This window comes from Manacus candei, unplaced genomic scaffold (assembly GCF_025592945.1).
Source record: "Manacus candei isolate 608988 ecotype Guabito, Panama unplaced genomic scaffold, ASM2559294v1 h1tg000076l, whole genome shotgun sequence".
NCBI lineage: Eukaryota > Metazoa > Chordata > Aves > Passeriformes > Pipridae > Manacus > Manacus candei.
The window spans coordinates 9,171,692-9,189,845 of NW_026138124.1; the positions used below are offsets into that span (position 1 = coordinate 9,171,692).

Genomic DNA, 18,154 nt, shown 5'->3' on the forward strand with positions numbered 1-18,154 from the left:
AATTCCTGAACCTCTTCCCCTTCACTCCACAGATCCCGAACCCCCTGTTTGACCTGGCCGGGATAACATGTGGGCACTTCCTCGTTCCCTTCTGGACCTTCTTCGGTGCCACCCTGATTGGCAAAGCAGTCATTAAAATGCACATCCAGGCAAGTGCTGCCCCTCCCTCGGGCTTTGGGGGCTGGGGGGGAGAGACTTTTCTCCTTCTCTTACCGTTCCACCGTGTTACTTCCTAATGGCTTGTGGAGTCTCCCTGCCCGACCTGAAGTCATGGAAATTAATTTGGTGCAAAGGCTTTACAATAAAGGATCTGCTGGGCTGCTCAGGCTCCCAGTGAGTAATTTATAGCCCCGGAGGAACGAGCTCTGTGCTGACCCGCTCAGGAAATTGGTGGTTAGCCAAGGTATTTACCTACGGCTTTTACCAGCTCGGCACTCATAGTGAACTTGCCTTTTTGGTAACGGCGCGGCTGCAGAGGCTCGGGAGAGGCTCTTTTTAGCTCAGCTGAGCACGTAGAGAAACCCCCGGTGCCCTGAGCCCAGCCCGGGGCTCCTCCCTGGGCTCCTCAGCCCCCCTCGCAGCAAGGTCGGCACTTTTTGGGCTCCTCAGCCTGGTTTTGATGTTCCCCTTTGTCCTGTTCCCTCAGGGGCTGAATTTGACAATCCCGGTCAAAAACGTTCAGTTTTGCTTTTAAATGCAGCGTCCCCGTTTCGTGCTAAGGGAGGTGAAGTGTTGGTTCCCTGGGGACCCTCCAGGTGTGGTCAGTGCTGGCTCATGAGCTGTGTCTCTGTTCGGGGTGTTTTCGGCTGAGTTTGGGTTCTTTAAGACAGTGCCTGTACCTCTGTTGCTTGGAAATCTCTGCAGAGATTTCTTTTTCAATAGCAGAAGCTTTTAGTATAAAATTACTCCTGTAATAACCTCACCAAGCTGCTTTAAAATCCTTTGCCCAGAACAGGAGATTTCAATCTTCAGCTTTGTTCCTCCCATCGTTTTCTAAATGGTTGTTTTACTCTGCCCAGCCCTTAAACAGAAAACAACAAATAGATTTGGCAGTTCTCTCCTTTACTGGGATGGAACAGCTTTTCCTCCACACCTATTTTTGTATTATCTGAATTTTTTTCTGCTTTTAAATCTCTGTGTCTGGCAGCACAGGGAAGTGAAATAGCATCTGATCAATATTCCTTTTATTGCTTTAATTGCCCTGTTCAGCTCCCACAGTGTTTGCTGTGTAATTTATGGTGCTCCTCACTCGGATCACATGGAAGTGCAAAACCATTTCCCAGTGTCTTGTACAGTTGGTAAATCATCTGATTTTATAATGGGCTCAGCTATTAGAATTCTCTTTTTCAAGCACACTCTTGTGCAATAGCCCTGATTTTCAGAGTGATCTGGCTGAACTTGGAATTTAGGAAATGTGAGAGTCATGGAAAAGGCCTTTAATGAAGTGTTCTCCAGACAGGAAGCAGTGACTGGAGCAGTGGCCATCCCAGAGCTGCTTTGAACTGGGCTCTTCCTCCAGGCCACAGGATCCTTTGGTTGGAGTCACATCCCCTGTTTCCAGCCTAGGAAGGGCAGCTCTGCTTAGGTCAGGCTTAAATTGGTCCAAGGAGGCTGTGGGAACTTTGTGTACCCTTGTCCACTCACAGTCTGCTCACCCTGATGTCAAACAGGACCAAGGGGAAGGAGCAAAGGCTGTTTTATCAACATTTTAACTGCTTTTGGAGGAAGGGGAGTGGTGAAATGTCTACACAGCCATTGGGATGTGTTACAGGAGTTTTTAATTGACATTCCTCTGTTCCAAGCAGGCTGTTGTGTCACAGTGACAATCCCACAGGTGCCCAAAGGCTCCTTGTTCTTCACTCAGTATTTTTTGCCGTGTTCTGTCTGAGCCACGTGGACTCGGGGACTGAAATATGTTATTTTTCCCCCCTGTGATCCTCAGGTCCCTGTGTTTGTGTAAGGGGATGTGAATTTTGCTGCACAGCCGTGGCTGCTTTTCCATGAAAACTTTGTTGACGGAGTAAAGTGACCTTGAGCTTCTGGGAACGTGGGGCTGGGGAGGACACGGATGGTCGGGAACAGGCTACGAAAACATTGCAAGAGATGAAATCTGGGAGGAAACAGAGGGAGAAAGGGACCAGCTTCTTGAAGGGAATGCTGAAAAGGGAAGGCTGTGAAAGAGGAGAGGAGGGGGAGCTGTGGGACTGGGGGGGAAGGGACACGAGGCACTGTCTGTGCCTCCCTTCTGATCCCACTCCTCTCCTTCCTGCAGAAACTCTTCGTCATCATCACCTTCAGCAAACACATCGTGGAGCAGATGGTGGCTCTCATTGGGTGAGTAATTAATACTTGCCCTCATTAAGTGGGAGAGCAGTGCAGGGCTCAGAGCAGCTGGGCTGGGAGTCAGGCTTTGTTTCCAAGCCCAGCTTTGGCCCACCCAGAATTTAGGCCTCACCTCAAAGTCCTGCCAGGAACAGCCCCCAGGGTGGGGCTGCAGGAGCAGCAGGAACCTTCCCCCAGGAATGGGAGGCAGCTCTTCCAGGGAGACATTCCTGCACTTTTAGCTGCAAGGGGGCTGCTTTGCAGGGACTTTCTTCAGGGTTGTAGTGAGAAAAGTTATAGAAAATTATATTAACATATTATCTATAGTTATAGTACATTTATAACTTATACAAATACATTGTTTTATATATTTATATATTATAATACCTTATAATACACTTTAATAATAAATATATAATAATATATTTTATATTTATATATTATATCTATATATTATATATAATAATAAATACTTATGATATTTATATAGTTTAGTTATTATACTGTATTATGGGTATATTATAGATATGTATTTTACATATTATATTTATAGAGAAAATCAGAGAATTCCATGATTCTATATTAAAACCTCGGGATTTTATGCAGTGTTCCAAGATAACACTAAACATCTTCCATACAGTTACACATTAGACATTTACAATATTAAATCTCTCATAAACCATCAGGGTGAGAAATTGGGTGTGTAGAGTTTGATCTCCATTCTGATAAATTTTGGTAGAAAAGGGCAGTTTTCATGGGTAAACTGTTGTGGCTTTGAGAAAAACTGTCTTTTTTTTTTTACTGAGTTCTTTAGTAATGGATGGATATTTTATTTTTTTAAGTTAAAATCTCAGTTTAAAACAAGCAAACCCTCAGCTAGGAACAGTTTGGGCAAGGGGGGAACAGACAAAGCAACAGAATTCCAGGTTGGAAGTTTTAAATGTGAGTCTCTGATATGCAAATACAAAGTTTTATTTTCGTGGGGTTTGGGGGTTTTGTTGGGCTTTGTGGGTTTTTTATAAACTAGAATTAATCCAATCTCATATGAATCCATAAACTAAATTAAATTCCAAGTTGTTTCTGCTTTCCCAAGGTTTGTTCAGTGGGACAAATTGATTGACACTTTGCTGCCCAAACTGTAATAACTCTTTTCACATAAAATCCCCAAATCCACACTCCTCAAGAACGGTTCCAGGGCAGGAATGTCTGGAAATAATTCCTTTTAAAGCACCCAAACTCCAAGCAGTGATGCTGGACAAAGGAAAAGGAGTGTCAGAAGAAACTTGTAGGGAATTTCATTAATCCTGACTTTATTATTCCTGATCTTCCCATCTGTTTTGTACCAAACTTCAACATTAATTTGTTGCTTTGAACATTATTTAAAACAAAAGGGAGAGAGAGAGAGAAACGTGGCAACTTTGAACCATCAGGAGTTTTTTCTCAGTCACACCAGCTCAGGTATTTCCAAGGATTTCCTCTCCTGAGGATCCTGGAGCCAAACCCAGGAGTTTTTTTCCTACTTCATCTGTCTTGGAGATAATTTTGCATTGAATTACCCCGAGTGCAGTCACAGGAGCTCTGCTGGATTTGGGTTTATTGGAGGGTTGATGTCAGAGTTAAAAAATGTTCCTGGGAGACAGTGAGATTTTTGGAATGTCCCGGTATCCTTGACTTTTCCCAAGCTGTCTGCTGGCATTACCTCATCAATCTGTGTTAGAGGGAACAGCAAACATGTTAAACAATACCTTGCATTAAAAGCCCTGTTATTAAATTAAAATACAGTTCTCTTTAGTGGTCAGTAACTTCATTTGAATCAAATTCCACTTCAGGCTTCCTTTGTCTGGGACGTTGCTCTTGCACAATGGGAAATATCTGAGCACAGCACCTGAAAATAATGGACACATTAATATCCAGGAGAAAAAAACCTAGACAGAAGATTTAAGTTGTGAGATAAAGTCTGGGGAGATTTGATTTTATAAGCCAGGGAGAATTTTGTGCTAATTCCGTGATTTTTAGTGAAAAAGCAGGAATTATTCACATGTACAGCTCAGGAGCTGTTTATTGTGTCACTGGTTTAATAGCACTGAGGGTGATGTGACTTCACAGCTCTGTCTACAAACAGCTCATAAAATACTCCCTGTAGTAATTAAACAAACAGAGGCAAACGTGGCAGGAAATGGAGAAGCTGCTCATGGAAAATTTTGAATTTTTGAGGATTTTTGGTGGTCGCTGGAGCACAAAAAGCAGTCCCAAGGTGGGTGGTGGCAACAAACCTGGTTGGGAGGAAGGAGGGGACAGGGGTGGGTTTGGGAGCTGGAGCTGGGGGGAGGCTGAAAGCCAGGCTGGGGAGGGTTTAGAGGTGCTGGGAACTCCCTGGGCTGGGAATCACCAACCTGTTCCACCAGTTCCTGCTCGGAGCCCTTTGTTGCTGCCCCAGTGCTGGGAGAGGATCCTGTTCTCTCAGCTGCTCTGTGCCTGAGCCTCTTTTGGGGTGCAGGAGCTTTGGGTCCTGTCCCTTGAAGAACAGTTTAACTGCCTGATTTTACCCCCCTGTAAAGCTGCTTTTGGGCCCAGCCCAGCCCGTTGCAAAGATTTAATTACTGTGGGTTTTATTTTGGCTCCTCAGTCTTTGCTTTTCGGTTTTTTCACCTACAGCTGCAGGGCTGGCTGTGAAGTCACACTGAGCAAAGTGCTTTTAGACACGATGATGTTTTCCTGGAAGTGGCAGTTTTTAAATGGGGATTAAGAATTCCCAGAAAACTACTTGAAGAAATAATTCTCAAAGCACAAACCATCCACAGAGCTGCTGCCCATCCACTCTGGTTAAATGTTCAGAAAGAATCTAATTTTTGTTTGATTCAGCCTGCCCTGTTCACGTTTGGTGAGCTTCACAACACGCACCCAAAACATTCATAAAAATTCATAATTCCTAAAAAACATCATGTTTTATTGCACGTGGCCTTCACCTCCAAAGCATCTGAATTCAGTGGCCACATCCCTTTGGGAGGAATCCCACCTTTTTACCTGTGGTAGATCAGAATCCCAGGATGGTTTGGGTTGGAAGGAACCTTAAAGATCATCTTGTTCCAACCTTTCCACAGGCAGGGACACCTTCTGCAATCCCAGCTTGCTCCAAGCCCTGTCCAGCCTGGCCTTGGACACTTCCAGGGATGGAATAATTAGTCAATAAAGTAATTTGAAGTTTACATGCAGTGAAATGCATCTAAAAATTTTGCCACTTCCATGGATTTTTACCCACGAGCGAGACCCTGCAAGGTGTAATTCAGCCAACTCTGGAAACCTACCCAAAAATATCCATGAAGGGTCCTTATCCTGATGTTTTTTGTGGGACACATTTGCCAGCCCTGCAGCCCCGTGGGAATGATGCCCATCTGAGAGAACAGCAGGTTTTTGGTCACAGGCACTGGAACTGTTGCCTGGACAAACCAGTTTCCTGCTGTTTATTGTGCCATAAATCTTTGTTCACAAGTTGCTCCCAGTCAGTGCTGGGGAAAGGAGCCTGATGTTCCTTCCCCCCAGACAGCACAAATGGGATCACAGTCCCTGGTGGGAAGTTTGTTTAAGGCTTGTGAGGGGTTTTTTTGGTCAAAAATCGTTTACAGTCCAGGTTTAGGTTATTTCTTCAGAGCACAAGTCAAGGAGTGATGAAGGGCTGCACCAGGAATCTTTTCCTGGGGTGGGAAGAGCCCTGGGTTTGATTCCCTGGTTTTTGGGAGCCACCCCCACCCTCTGACAGCTGGACCTTTGTTCTGCCCCAGCCCAGGTCCTGCTGAGCTGCTTCAAAGGGCGTTTTGAGAAACAGGTTCCAGTTTCTACTACACAAAACCTGTGTAGTAGAACTCAGCAAAGGCAACCTGAAGTGGCTGAGGAGGTGAAGAGCAGAGACTTCCCAACCTCCTGAGAGGGATTCTGGAAGGTTACATGGATCCACCTCACACTGGCTGGTTCAGTAACTCATCTGCCCTGCCCCAGCTCCATCAGCACCTGTGGGACTGTGTCCAGCAGAGCAGCTCTGCACAAACCAGGCTTTAGAGCCTTCAGAGGGGCACAGAGGTGGAGGAAATGTGAGCAGCTCTGGAGCTGAAAACCTCCCAGTGCATCACAGCAGAATTATAGAAGTTTATTTGCAAAAAGCTCGAAGGATTTAACTCCCAACAAGCAAGTTTTCTTTCCCCTGAATTAGTACCAAAAAAAATCTTTAAAATGCAAGTAGGAGTTTCCTTGCTCAGAGCACTGGGGAGCAGAGCTGAGGAGGGGCAGGTCAGGGGTGTTGCTGGTGCTATTTTTGGAAGCCTTGGTTTAACAGTGGCCCAAGGAAAGCCCTGCAGGCTCACGTGGGATGGGAGGGCCCAGGTGGGAATGTCAGATGGGGGACCCGTTTGGCCTGGGGACTCCAGGGAGATTTTCTGTCTTCATCTCCTGAAGGAAATGAATCTCCAGGGAGCCTTTGAACCCCAGAGGTCTCTGTTGATCCTGCCCCGAACCAGATTTATTTTGTGCAGCTTCAGAGCCCCGAACAGCTCAGCTCAGGCCCAGCTGGGGCTGCTCCTGGGGAGCCCAGCCTGCAAAGGCTCTCCCTGAGCCAGGCCTGGGCAGCCCCAGCTCCAGGCTTTCCCCGAGCCAGGGTCCAGCTTTCCCTAAGTCAGTGCCTGGTTCTACCTCCCAGGTTTCTCTGAGCCAGGGTCCAGCTTTGGGGTAGCCCGAGCTCCCAGTTTCCCTGAGCCAGGGTCTAGTTCTGGGCAGTCCCAGCTCCCAGGTTTCCCTGAGCCAGGGTCCAGGTTTGGACAGTCCCAGCTCCCAGCTTTCCCTAAACTGGGATCCAGGTTTCCCTAAGCCAAGGATCTAGTTCTGGGCAGTCCCAGGTTTCCCTGAGCCGGGGTGCAGGGCTGGTTAAGGCTGAGCCCAGAGCAGGTCCTGGCAGTGCTGCAGCCCCGGGAAGGGGCTGATTTGGATGATGGGAGAGGTTTTATCGGCACAGGAAATGACAGCTCATTAAACCCAACCGTTGGGCTGCTCAGCCCGGGCTGCAGGCACAGGGACCTCCAAGGGCTCCAGGAGCTGGAGAGGTGCTCTGCTCCCAGGGGAATGCAAATGAACCCGCTCTGCTGATTGTCCAGGGGCACCAAAGTTCTTCCACTGGAAGCTGGTTTCAGTGGTTTATGAAATGTCTGACTTCCAGAGAAGTTGGTACCACTTAAATACCCAAATCTGGTGCCTCTTCCTGATGTTTTTCTGTGCTCTCCCAGGGGAGTGGAGAAATAGGAATTAATAAATGGGATGGTTTAATGATGTTTTGCATAATTGTTGAGAGGTGAGAGCCTTTGCCCCTCTGGCCTGGCTGTCAATAGTGTGATTTTAAAGATTGGAGGTGCAGAGAGGGAAAAGTCCAGCCCAGAATGTCCCTCCTGCCTCTGGCACATCCTTCAGTGGCACTTTTTTGTAGCAGGGATAATCCCTGTTTGCTGCAGGAGGGCAGGGTCCCAAACCCTCCAGGGTATAATTTCCAGGAGAAAATAAACTTCCATGCTCAAACAAGGCTTCCACAATTTTAAACCCCCGTGTTTGGATCTCAGTTGTTCCCAGGAGCTGCTGAGCTCGGTCTGTCAGGCTCAGAGATGCACTGAAACTCTTATTTACATTTTTAATTTCCCCCAGAATAACTGGAGTTTCAGAACAGCTCAGAGTTAATCAGCTGCTTCATCAGCACTTGCTGCTCGAGCCTCTTCTCAATGAGAAGCTCTAATTAGCAGTGAAAGCCCCATTAATGCTCCCAAAATGGGACCTCACAGTGGCTGCTGCTTTTTTTTTTTTAAATACTTGGGAATTCTGACATTTCTCTCTGGAAAAGTGGGCAAAAAGTGGCCAAAACCCCACGAGTGTTTTTGTAAGATGGGAACTTTCTATCCTAAATGGGGCTCTGGGAGATTTTTAGGGAGTTGTTGAGTGAGCCCTGCCCTTGAGCTTTAGCACAGCTTGGGATTAATTCCCTGAGTGTTCCCAACCTCTCCAAGCACAGGGTAAGAGATCTCAGGAACTCGAGAGCAACCTCTACTCCTAAAGATCTTGTCAGCTGAAAACGATGCCTTTCAAAAGTGCAAATATCATGATTAAATGGTATTAAATAAGTATTTTTAGTATCAGTAAAAATGCATTGACTGGAATAGCAAATAAATTCCTGCTTTTTCTTAAGCACAGGGGAAAACACAATTTTTCTCCTCTGGGTTTGGTGCCTTGGAGAAAACTCCTCCCTGGGGTTCCAAAGGTTCTGTTCAAAGGATTTAACCTTTCCGCCCACTTACAGTGACAGTCACTCTTGGAAAAGCAAATTTATAAATTGTCCAGTGGATTTTAAACACGGTTTTGCTGAAAAGAGAATGGAAGTTTTAGGGAGTCAGAGCCTGCAGGTCTTTGGTGTAATTTTAAAACTAATCCTGAAGCAGCTTTGCTGAATCTCTGTAATGTGGTGCTTTGAATAGATGGGAAGTTTTGGTTTAATTATTGCAAAAACCAGCTTTAGAATTTTTAATGTGGATAGAAATTGTAGCTTTGAGTTAGAGACAATAAATCCTCATCTGTTTGACTACAAATCCCAGGTGACAGTTCTGAGAACGGGCTCCAACGGTGGTTTCTCAGTGAATCAGAATTCTGAATGATGTTTATATTTTAGTGTTGGAATTCCAGTCGTGTTTTTGACTGAAATGTTTTAATTTTCATTAATTTAGGCTGCACCAAAGGCTGGTGCAATTGTTTGGAGGTTTGTTCTCAGTTACAACTTCTTGTGGAACATTCAATTTTAGCAGAGAATCAGAAGGAATTAAACCAAAAATTGAATGTTAAGAGTTCCTAAAACTTCTTCTCAGTTACACTTAGGTGTAATTAAATTAAATAAAACTGAGTTTTAAGACTTTTAGATCTAAGTTATGTCCACACTTGGATATCAGGTGACATATCTGGGGAGATTAAATAGTTTAATTTTGCCAAAAGAGCACAAGTAACCAACACTGTCCTGCTGAAATGGGATTTCAAGGATTTCATTCCCAGCACTGCGGATTCAGGATTATTCTAAATGTTCCTCTGCTTCGTTTTGCTCCTTATTTAAATGTAGGTACATTTTTTTTTCAGTATTAAAGACTCTAGAAAAATTGCAGAATTTTAGAAGCCCAGGTCCTCACACTGAGAGTCTTGCAGTTCTTCTGTAACAAAGTTAATTTTGTGCATTTTTAATTTAATTAATTTAAGTCATAGCCGTGCTCAGAAAAGGAAAAAAAAAATAATTCTTTAGTGACAAAAATTTTGAAATTCAGTGTGCATGCAGCAGGAGCTGTTGAAGCCTCTGAACTTGGGTTTCATGGCTTTGTTCTGTGTTTAAAGCTAATTTAGCCCCGACTTTGTTGGGTTTTCAGGCAGAGCCCGAGAGTCATTTGAACACCCTCCTGTTAATCATTCACCCCTCCCCTTTAAATATTCCTCATTTCAGAACCAGGCACAATTTCAAAGTGAACCATTACCTTGCTGGAGCTCTTGGAGGAAGGCAGAGAAACCTCAGAACGTGCCAAGGGTGACTCGGCCCCGGCCCCGACTCACCGGGAGAGGCTTTTCCCGGGATCGGTCGGCGCCGAAGGGCCGGAGCTGAATCCTGGAAATCCTCTGGATTTGTGTAAAACGTGTCAGGGACGGGCTGGAGTCTCTGGGGTTGGGTTTTTTTCCCCCCCCCTGAAATTTCAGCAGCCTCGGGCACAGAATTTCCTCCCCCCGTTTGTCTCATCCCGGGGGTGAATCATGAGGGAAGTGGCCCTTTTTCTGGGAAATCTGCTCCAAAAAGGCGTTTGCCCCCGGCCATGAAGGAAATCCATTGAGAGCAGCAGAATGAGGCACTTTGTTTCTTCACTCGGGGCCTTTTCTGAAATTCCTAAAATTAGAAAGTGTTCTTTTTTAATTGGGCTCTGGCCTGGAAAAGGGAATATCGTGTCAAATGAGGAGGAAAATAATTGGAGGGCTGCAGGGAGATGGTCACTTGTAAAACCTGTTGTTGGATGTGTCCTGGTGTGTGGAGTTGTTTTACTGAACCCTCCCTGTGGTGTGAAGAGTTAAAAGTGAAAGTTAAAAGTTGAAAATTAGGTGAGTTTTCAGGGTAGGAGATCACATTGATCTCTTTAAATTTATATTTAACCCCAGTTAAATATAAAAAAGAAAATAAATTAAAATCTCGGTTCTCTTTGAAACTCAAGTGGTGTTTGTCAGTGGTGGGAGTTAGGAGTGGTGGTGGATGTTTGTGGATCCAGCCTTGGGAGCCTTTGGATTGTGTGTTCACCCAGCTCAGGCCGTGCTGGTGCTGGTGACAGTTTATTTTGGGTAATATTTGAATTGTGGGGTTTAGTATTTGAGTTTTGGGGGTTTATTTAAGGGTTGTGACCATTATTGAAGGGGTTTGGATCTTGTGCTAAATAGCAGAGTGGGTGGATTTAAGGCAAAGCTGCCTGGGTGGGTTTGGTGGAAGCCTGGCCAGGGGGATTTGAGGGGAGGGCAGAGGCTGCCCAAGTTCTAGGGTTGAATAGTTGAGTTTTGGGGTTTTATGGAAGGGTTGTGACCATTATTGAAGGGTTTTGGATCTCTATTTGCTAAATAGCAGGGTGGGTGGATTTAGGCAGAGCTGCCTGGGTGGGTTTGGTGGCAGCCTGGCCAGGGGATCTGGGTGGAGGGCAGAGGCTGCCCGGCGGTACCACCCTCACCCCAGAGGGCTCCGAGCTCCCAGACGTGACCCCACAGCAGGAACAAGGTGTTCGGCAGGTCCCTCGGAGCCCGCCCCGTGCCACCCAGGCTGGCACGATGCAGGGCAGGGCTCCGAGCGCCTCTTTGTTCCTTTGTTAATCCCTGCCCGGGGGAGGTGCCGCAGGATTTGCTCACGCGTTCCTTTTGGGAAGGGATGACGCACAGATTGTCCTAATAAGGACTTTGTTGGAGAAAGGGGCCGTCTCCTCGCAGGAGAAGGGGCAAGTCATAGGGCGAGCAGCCTCTTTTTTAACCGGGGGATGACACAAGCACAAGTCATTTCCTTATTAATCGGTTCAAACCAGTTCTTACAGGAACTGCTGCTGATAAATGTGGGACTTCTCCGAAGTCATTCATTTGCCTCCCAGCACTGCCCCAGTGCTCAGCTCCTTCTCCTGCCTCCAGGACATGCTCCAGCTCCCAGCTCCTGCCCCCCTTCCCGGCGCTCTGCTGCTCACAGAGATTTTTTTCTTTTTGAGCACTTTTGGAGGATCTGGGGAAAGATCAAAAGATGAATATTTTGCTTTATTTCGTGGGGTTTCTGTTTTCTCAAGTGTCTCAGGAGTTCCCTCCTGAGCTGTAGCTCAGCCTGAACTTTGCTCTCATTAGGTAAAGTGGTAAGTTAATTTAAAAAAAAAAAAGAAAAAGCCAATGGTTTTTTTGGTTTTGTTTTTTTTTTCTCCCCTATTTTGTCTCGTTCTCTGGGATGAACTTTCCATCAGTGCTATTCCAAGTATAGGTCCTTCTCTTCAGAAGCCATTTCAAGAATATCTGGAAGCTCAGAGGATAAAACTTCACCACAAGTCGGACGGTGGCGTTCCACAGGTAAGACCCTCCCCCAGCTCAGCCTTTCTCGGGCTCTTCACGTGTCTGTTTTACCAAGATCTGCACTGACCCGAGCAATAGAGATAAAAATCTCACTTCAAAATCAACCTGGGAATTAAAAACTACCCTTAATCGTGTGAAATTGGGTTTTAAAATTCCCCCGTAATTGTGGGAAACTGGATTTTAAACTTAACTCTGTTTCAAACTTGCTCTGCAATTGTACGAAAATTGGATTTAAATTCTTTAGACAATAAGACAAAAAAATAGAGCAAGACTAGTGGCAGTTCTTACCTCTCTGCATTAGCTGCCTGCTTGGAAGGTTAAATTTAAGGAGGAAAAAGTTGCATTTCCATGTGAAGGGGTTACAAACTGTGCAGCATCGATGCTTCAGGAGCCAGGAGGGTCTGTGGCTTAGTGGACAGCAAGAGAAATAAAATCCCCAAGCCTTCAGTGTTTGAAAGGAAAAGAAAACTACGGTGTTTAGAGCAGGTACAAGGGGCAGAAATTTCCTTTCATACCCCCCCAAAAAAAAAAAAATTTAAAAAAAGTATTTTAAAAAACTTACCCTGAATTTGCAACGGGACAGAGCGACTTGGACGTGAAATCCTTGAGGATGCTGAGGCACTTTAGATAAAATCCGTGAACTTAACTCGGATTTCACGTGCGATATTTGTGGCTGTTGTAAATGTTCCTCTGGCCGTTTCTGCCCACAAAAGAGCCTCGGGGGGGATCGGGCTGGAGTTGGAGCAGGGAAGGGATGGTGGGCAGAGCAGGGAAGGGATCGTGGGCAGAGCAGGGAAAGGATCGTGGGCAGAGCAGGGAAAGGATCATGGGCAGAGCAGGGAAGGGATCGTGGGCAGAGCAGGGAAAGGATCGTGGGCAGAGCGCTGCTGCCCTCCTTTGACAGGAAAAACGAGGGAAGAGTTGCCACGAAAAACGGACCGGCGAGGTCACTGGAACTTCCAGTTGCATCCTAATGGGAAGAGAACACGGAATGTGCAGTTTAGAGAAAGAAAAAAAACATTGTTAACCAATGACCTGATTGTTTTCTGTGCGGGGAACATGACGGGCAATGACAGTCAGGGGCTGCTAATTCCGAACTCTAAGAATCGTCAGCGGAGCCCAAACAATACTGGGAATAATAAATCACTTTGGGAGCACCCTGGGAATGAGCAGGGATTCGTCATGTGCCCAGCGGTGGGTTTGGCAAAGCCTCCTGCATTGTCTTTCCAGGGAGCAAGGGCAGCTTTGCAGAGGGACCTGCAGGAATCCCGTCAGCCTGTGCTGGGTCCCTGCTTTGGATTTGATTAGAGAATTCTCCACCGTCTGGCTGCTAATCTCCATCTTCCTCCTCCTTCTGTTTTGTCTCTCCAGGGGGAAAACTGGCTCTCCTGGATGTTTGAGAAACTGGTGATTGTCATGGTTTGTTATTTTATCTTGTCTATTATCAACTCCATGGCCCAGAGCTACGCCAAGAGGCTGCAGCAGAAGATGTACTCTGAGGAGAAAACCAAATGAGCTGGAACAAACCCCCTCAGGGGGTCCTGGCAGACACAGGAATGACACAGCTTTTCATATGGTTAAAAAAATCAGCATTATTCAAAACAGGGGGAAAACTTTTTAACATCAATTTTCAACTAGAACAAAGTTTTTATTTGATTTTTTTTTGAAAGTAATTTGGATATTAGAGCAAAGGTTTCACTGACAAGCTTATAAACGTTAAGGTAAGGTGTGAATGCTTCATGAGTCTGGGTTGTGTTGGACAGGATGGACAGTGGGATGTTCAGTGGGGTTTTACACAAACGTTGTCCATCCAAATTACTTCCAAACTGGATGATTTCATACTCTCCATTTCCTGGGTTAACTCACACTGACCTGAGGGCGACTTCTCATTTAGAAGGGTGGCTTGTTTTGCTTTTTCCATGACTTCCCAGCCCATCCCGATGTAAATAACTGAGTACAGATTGGATACAAACTGTTGCATGTCCCTCCTGGTAAGGCTGTGCCGTCTGAATTCCCGGTGTCCCATCCACTGCACGTTGGAAAAGCCACCCTGCCCAAGTCCGTGCTGTTATCAGAGGTGATTGATGTCAAATGCTGACGCCGACATTTTTTATTCTGTATATTTAGAATGAAGTTAAGATAAAACTTTATAAAGGCATCTTTGATCATTCCAGAATTTCTTGTGTCAGTCTTTTTAAGCTCTTTCTTTCCCTCTCCACTTTTGGATGCTCAGTTTCTTTCTGAAGCCTTAATCCCGTGAGCTGCACGTTCACTCAGCCTTCCTGCACTGATGGTGCTGAAACCCTTTGGGCTTTTTTTGTTCTTTTTTTTTTTCTTTTTCTCTTTTTTCTTAAGAACTTCTTACTCAGCAAAGACAGCAGGAAGGACATCCCTTGCTTGAAGCACAGTTAAAATAGGCAGGTTAAGCAATGAACAATATTTATTCTGCTCAGGTGTTTGCCCCTGATCCCAGAATTGTGGGAAGTGGAGGAGAAGAGAGGGAGAAGATTTAATATTCCAGCTGAAAGCAGATTTGATGTCCAGAACAGAACTTTAAAGAACTTTATGCTTTTCAAGTCAGATATTTTCCAAACCTTGTTCTGAACCAGTGTGTGTGTCAGCTCTCATGTCCAGGAGCAGAACTAACATTAAAATGGCTCTTTTCCCTCTTTGGTCCTTCCATCTGTAAATATTTGTGACCTGTTGGTTTGATTGCTGTCCTGAGGGTAAGTAATGCTGAGTTTTCTCTCGGTGAGTGTTGCAGGAGGTGCTCAGAGCAGGTTAGACCCTGCCTGGCTGAGCTCAGGCTGGGCTGGGGCAGGTTTGGAGCCGGGGGGAGCTGGTGTGTGTCCCGTGTGCCGTGGTGTTCCAGCTGCTCCATCCCCACCATCCTGTCGGATAGCTTATCAGACTGATGTTGACTGTTGGATCTCATGGCAACAACAGTCGGTAGGCTGTCTGACATTTTGGTATCTCTCATCTGACCGTCCCCTCATCCATCTCCAGCTGTTCCATTGAGCATCAGGTCGGGTTTAGCTCCGAGGAGGAGTCACCGCTGCAGTTCTGCATAACAAACATCCTTTTATTTAGAGTTTCATCCCGGTTGTGTGTGAGGTTTGTACCTTGTTTCTTGTGTTTGAAGTTCTCTCTGAAGCCAACAACCAGAGCTCTGAGCAGAGTGAATTTACATATCTAAGGCTCGGGAGGTGGTGCAAGGTGGTCAAAAGCACAAAGGCCATTCCTTGGCTCCTGGTGGTTTTTAAAGGTGAACACTATTGCTTAAATTCTCCACCTTTTTTTTTTTTTTACATCTTTTCACTTTTTGGCCTAAATAAGGTCTTTGAAAATAAAGTCACAAAGGTCTTCTAACACAGTGCACATTCCAAAAATCACAGCTCTGCTTGGTACTTCACTTTTCTCAATCTGTGAAACTTAGGAGTTGCACTTTTAGGGGATCCCAGCCCAGAGCTGTGTGTCCCATTCCCCTCAGGACACTGGAGCAGTGACAGCCCTTGGCTGCTCTCCCCAGTTCTGGTGGCAGCTTTTTTGTCTTCAGATTCACCCGAGGGACACAGGTATTTATTTATTTACCTCTCTCAGTTCTGGTGGTGTCTGGAAGCTTCTCTGGCAGTGGGTGACACATTTACCTGTGTGCCCTCAGGCTGAGATGGGGAGACTCTGTAACAACAACTAAAAGAGAAAAAAACCCTTTTCCCAGAGCCTGAGCCAATAAACTGCTCCTTTGGGGGTCTCCTTAAAATTCTGCCTCTTGCCTGCTGGAAAATCCCTGGAAAAACAGAGCTTTCTCCCACTTTTAGTTCAATATGTTTACATACATATAGTGTGAAATATATATATATATGTCTGTTGTTCTTCAGCTTGTGTTCCATGTGTCCATTCCAATAAGCTCTGCTGTTATTCTGAAGCTTTCTAACACTTATTTAAAGAAGGAGCTGATGGTTCTACCTGCTCCTACCTGTTCAGCTGCTGGGAGATGATAAGACTTGGTAAAAGGTAAAAAAAAAAAATAGAAATGAAAGTAAACCTAATGGGTAGTTTTATGTTTGCTTAAATAAACAAAGAAATAACGTTTCCCAGTGTTTATTTCAGCTGGATTGTTTCCACTCTGTGTATTGAACTGGGTTGGTAACACTGTGACATTTGTTGTCTGGAATGGAGGAGATACATCTGCAGCTGCATTTTTGTGGCTTCCGAGACCTGGAGTCTTTCAGCATTTCACCTGAAAACAGGGATTCTGCTCCCTAAATCCACAGCTTCCTTTTGCTGTCCGTATCTTTGGTCAGGCATTGGAAGCAGTCAGTCATCTCCTTCAGTGTGTTAGGGACAAATCCAAGGGGAGCTCTTGCAGGAGAGACAGTCTGGGCACAGGTCACTATTTTTAGCTGCTGTCTCTCAGTTTAGACACTGAATAAAGCATCTTGCCTTTTTTTTTTTTTTTCTGGGAGTTACTGAAAATCACACGGAAGTGACAGCAACCAACGGTTGGTTAAACCTCAAAGATGACTTTGATGTGATAGAGATTTTTTCGCTCTGTGGGGCGTGGCTGAAGCTCTCTTGCTTTCACGAGAGGAAAACAGAAAGTAGCACATCAGAGCTCAGGTCAGGTGGGGCTGAAACTCCTCCTCTTGATTTTCCTGCCCGCCCTGTGGGTTGTTCCTGCCCGAAGCTGTGCCCTGGGGGAGGTGGCAGAGCTGCCCTGCCCCAGCGGTGGGGATTGTTGGGGTCAGCACAGCTCGGGTCACAGTGCCCGTGGCAGGTCACATCCTCCAGTTCCACGCTGGAAAACAGCCAGGAAAGCTCCTGCTCCCTGTGTCTGTAGCTCCTTCCCTCCGTCCCGGTGTCCTGCTGTGTTTCTGCTCAAGCAGCTCCCTCTGAACTCCCCCGGCTGCCTGTTCCTGCGAAAAGATCCTTGTCATTAACACTTGACAGGGGCTTAACGCTGGTCCCCAGAGCCCTTCCCTGCTGTGCCTTTGGCTTTCGGGATTTGTTTTGTCGCAGTGTCACCGCAGGCACAAGCGCTGGGGATGTTTCCCTGATTATCAAGCACAAATATAAATATTAGTGAACCAAATTGATCGCAGGTGTAAAGATAAGTGGGGGCTGGGAGTGCTCCTGGGAGGTAAAAGCCATCGGTTTTCTTTGAAGCACGTGGTTAAAACATACTTTGTAATCAGCAGTTAAAAGGCTGAATGTGATTTTAGATAAGGCAATTGAAATGGCTCTTCAGAGATTTAAAATTCTGTGGGTTTTTCCTGTAAATTTGAAGGTTTGGGGTTTTTTGGATTAATTTTTTTTTTTTTTGGAAGGGAATAAGAAAAAGCAGTAAGTACTTCACTCAAATTGCAGCCCTCAGTGGGAGTGGGAGGGAATCCTGCTGGGCTGTGACCCCTGGTGGGAGCAGGTGAGGGATCAGTGCTGGAGCCTCCTGGGTTCCTGTAACCTCAGGAAACAGGGAGTGAAGCAATTGCCTTCCCGTGAAACACCCTCCCATGCTCTGGTAAATATTTGCCTGTGCTCTGGCAAACTCATTTTTAGAAGGATTATACTGAGAAACTCTTTGAGCCTTCTGTGTGACTACCCAAATTCAAGTGCCTCATTGAGGGCACGAAATGCTGGCATTTATTTCTTTATCCATTTCACTTGCTTACTGATGCATCCACTCTGCTTTGGGGAGAGGCAGCAGAACAATGCTCTGGCAGTGGTGTGGAGGGAGAGGCTGGAACAGCCCGGGGCACTTGTCAGGAGAGAAAGGAACTCAGAGGCAGAAACTGTCACTGCTGTTGTGTCACCTCCCAGGTACAAGCAAACAGCCAGAGCCCAGCAATGTGTCAGGAATTCAGAAAAAGGGTATTTTGGTCAAAAATGCTCACTGTTGCCTGGATTTAAAGGGAAGGGATGTTGAGGTTATTCAGCTCATTCAGTGCTACTGGTGTAAAACAAAGGTGCAAAGTAACCTGTGGAAGGGCCAAGTTTGGGTTTAGTTTGCTTTAGCACTGCCCTTTATCGTGCTGAGGGGGGTTATTATCATTATTATTATTATCCATGGAATGACTCAAAGAGCATTGGCTCCATGAGCACGAAATCAAAGGTCACCTTTCCCTGGAGCTCATTCGAGGAGCTGCTCAGATGTGGGTGAGTGTGAAGATCCTCTGTGTTTCAGGGGAGTTCCTCCCAGGTCATTGTTCCTCTGCTT

General features: G+C 45.8%; 1 protein-coding gene and 1 long non-coding RNA gene across 5 annotated transcripts in view; both read left to right on the forward strand.

The window, feature by feature from the left end:
* The window catches only part of VMP1 (vacuole membrane protein 1), a 59,367-nt gene extending 45,251 nt beyond the window's left edge, over window positions 1–14,116 (forward strand). For all 4 annotated transcript variants that reach the window (XM_051809826.1, XM_051809824.1, XM_051809827.1 and 1 more), the window contains exons 10-13: window positions 33–149; window positions 2,273–2,334; window positions 11,835–11,937; window positions 13,312–14,116. In XM_051809826.1, coding sequence (XP_051665786.1) covers window positions 33–149; window positions 2,273–2,334; window positions 11,835–11,937; window positions 13,312–13,455 — 426 coding nt within the window. In that variant the 3' untranslated portion in view covers window positions 13,456–14,116. The remainder of the gene's footprint in view (window positions 1–32; window positions 150–2,272; window positions 2,335–11,834; window positions 11,938–13,311) is intronic.
* LOC127481023 (uncharacterized) lies at window positions 5,973–10,505 on the forward strand. Its single transcript, XR_007908084.1, has 2 exons — window positions 5,973–7,121; window positions 7,206–10,505. It is a non-coding gene; the product is annotated as an uncharacterized LOC127481023 (long non-coding RNA).
* Window positions 14,117–18,154: the final 4,038 nt, after the last annotated feature.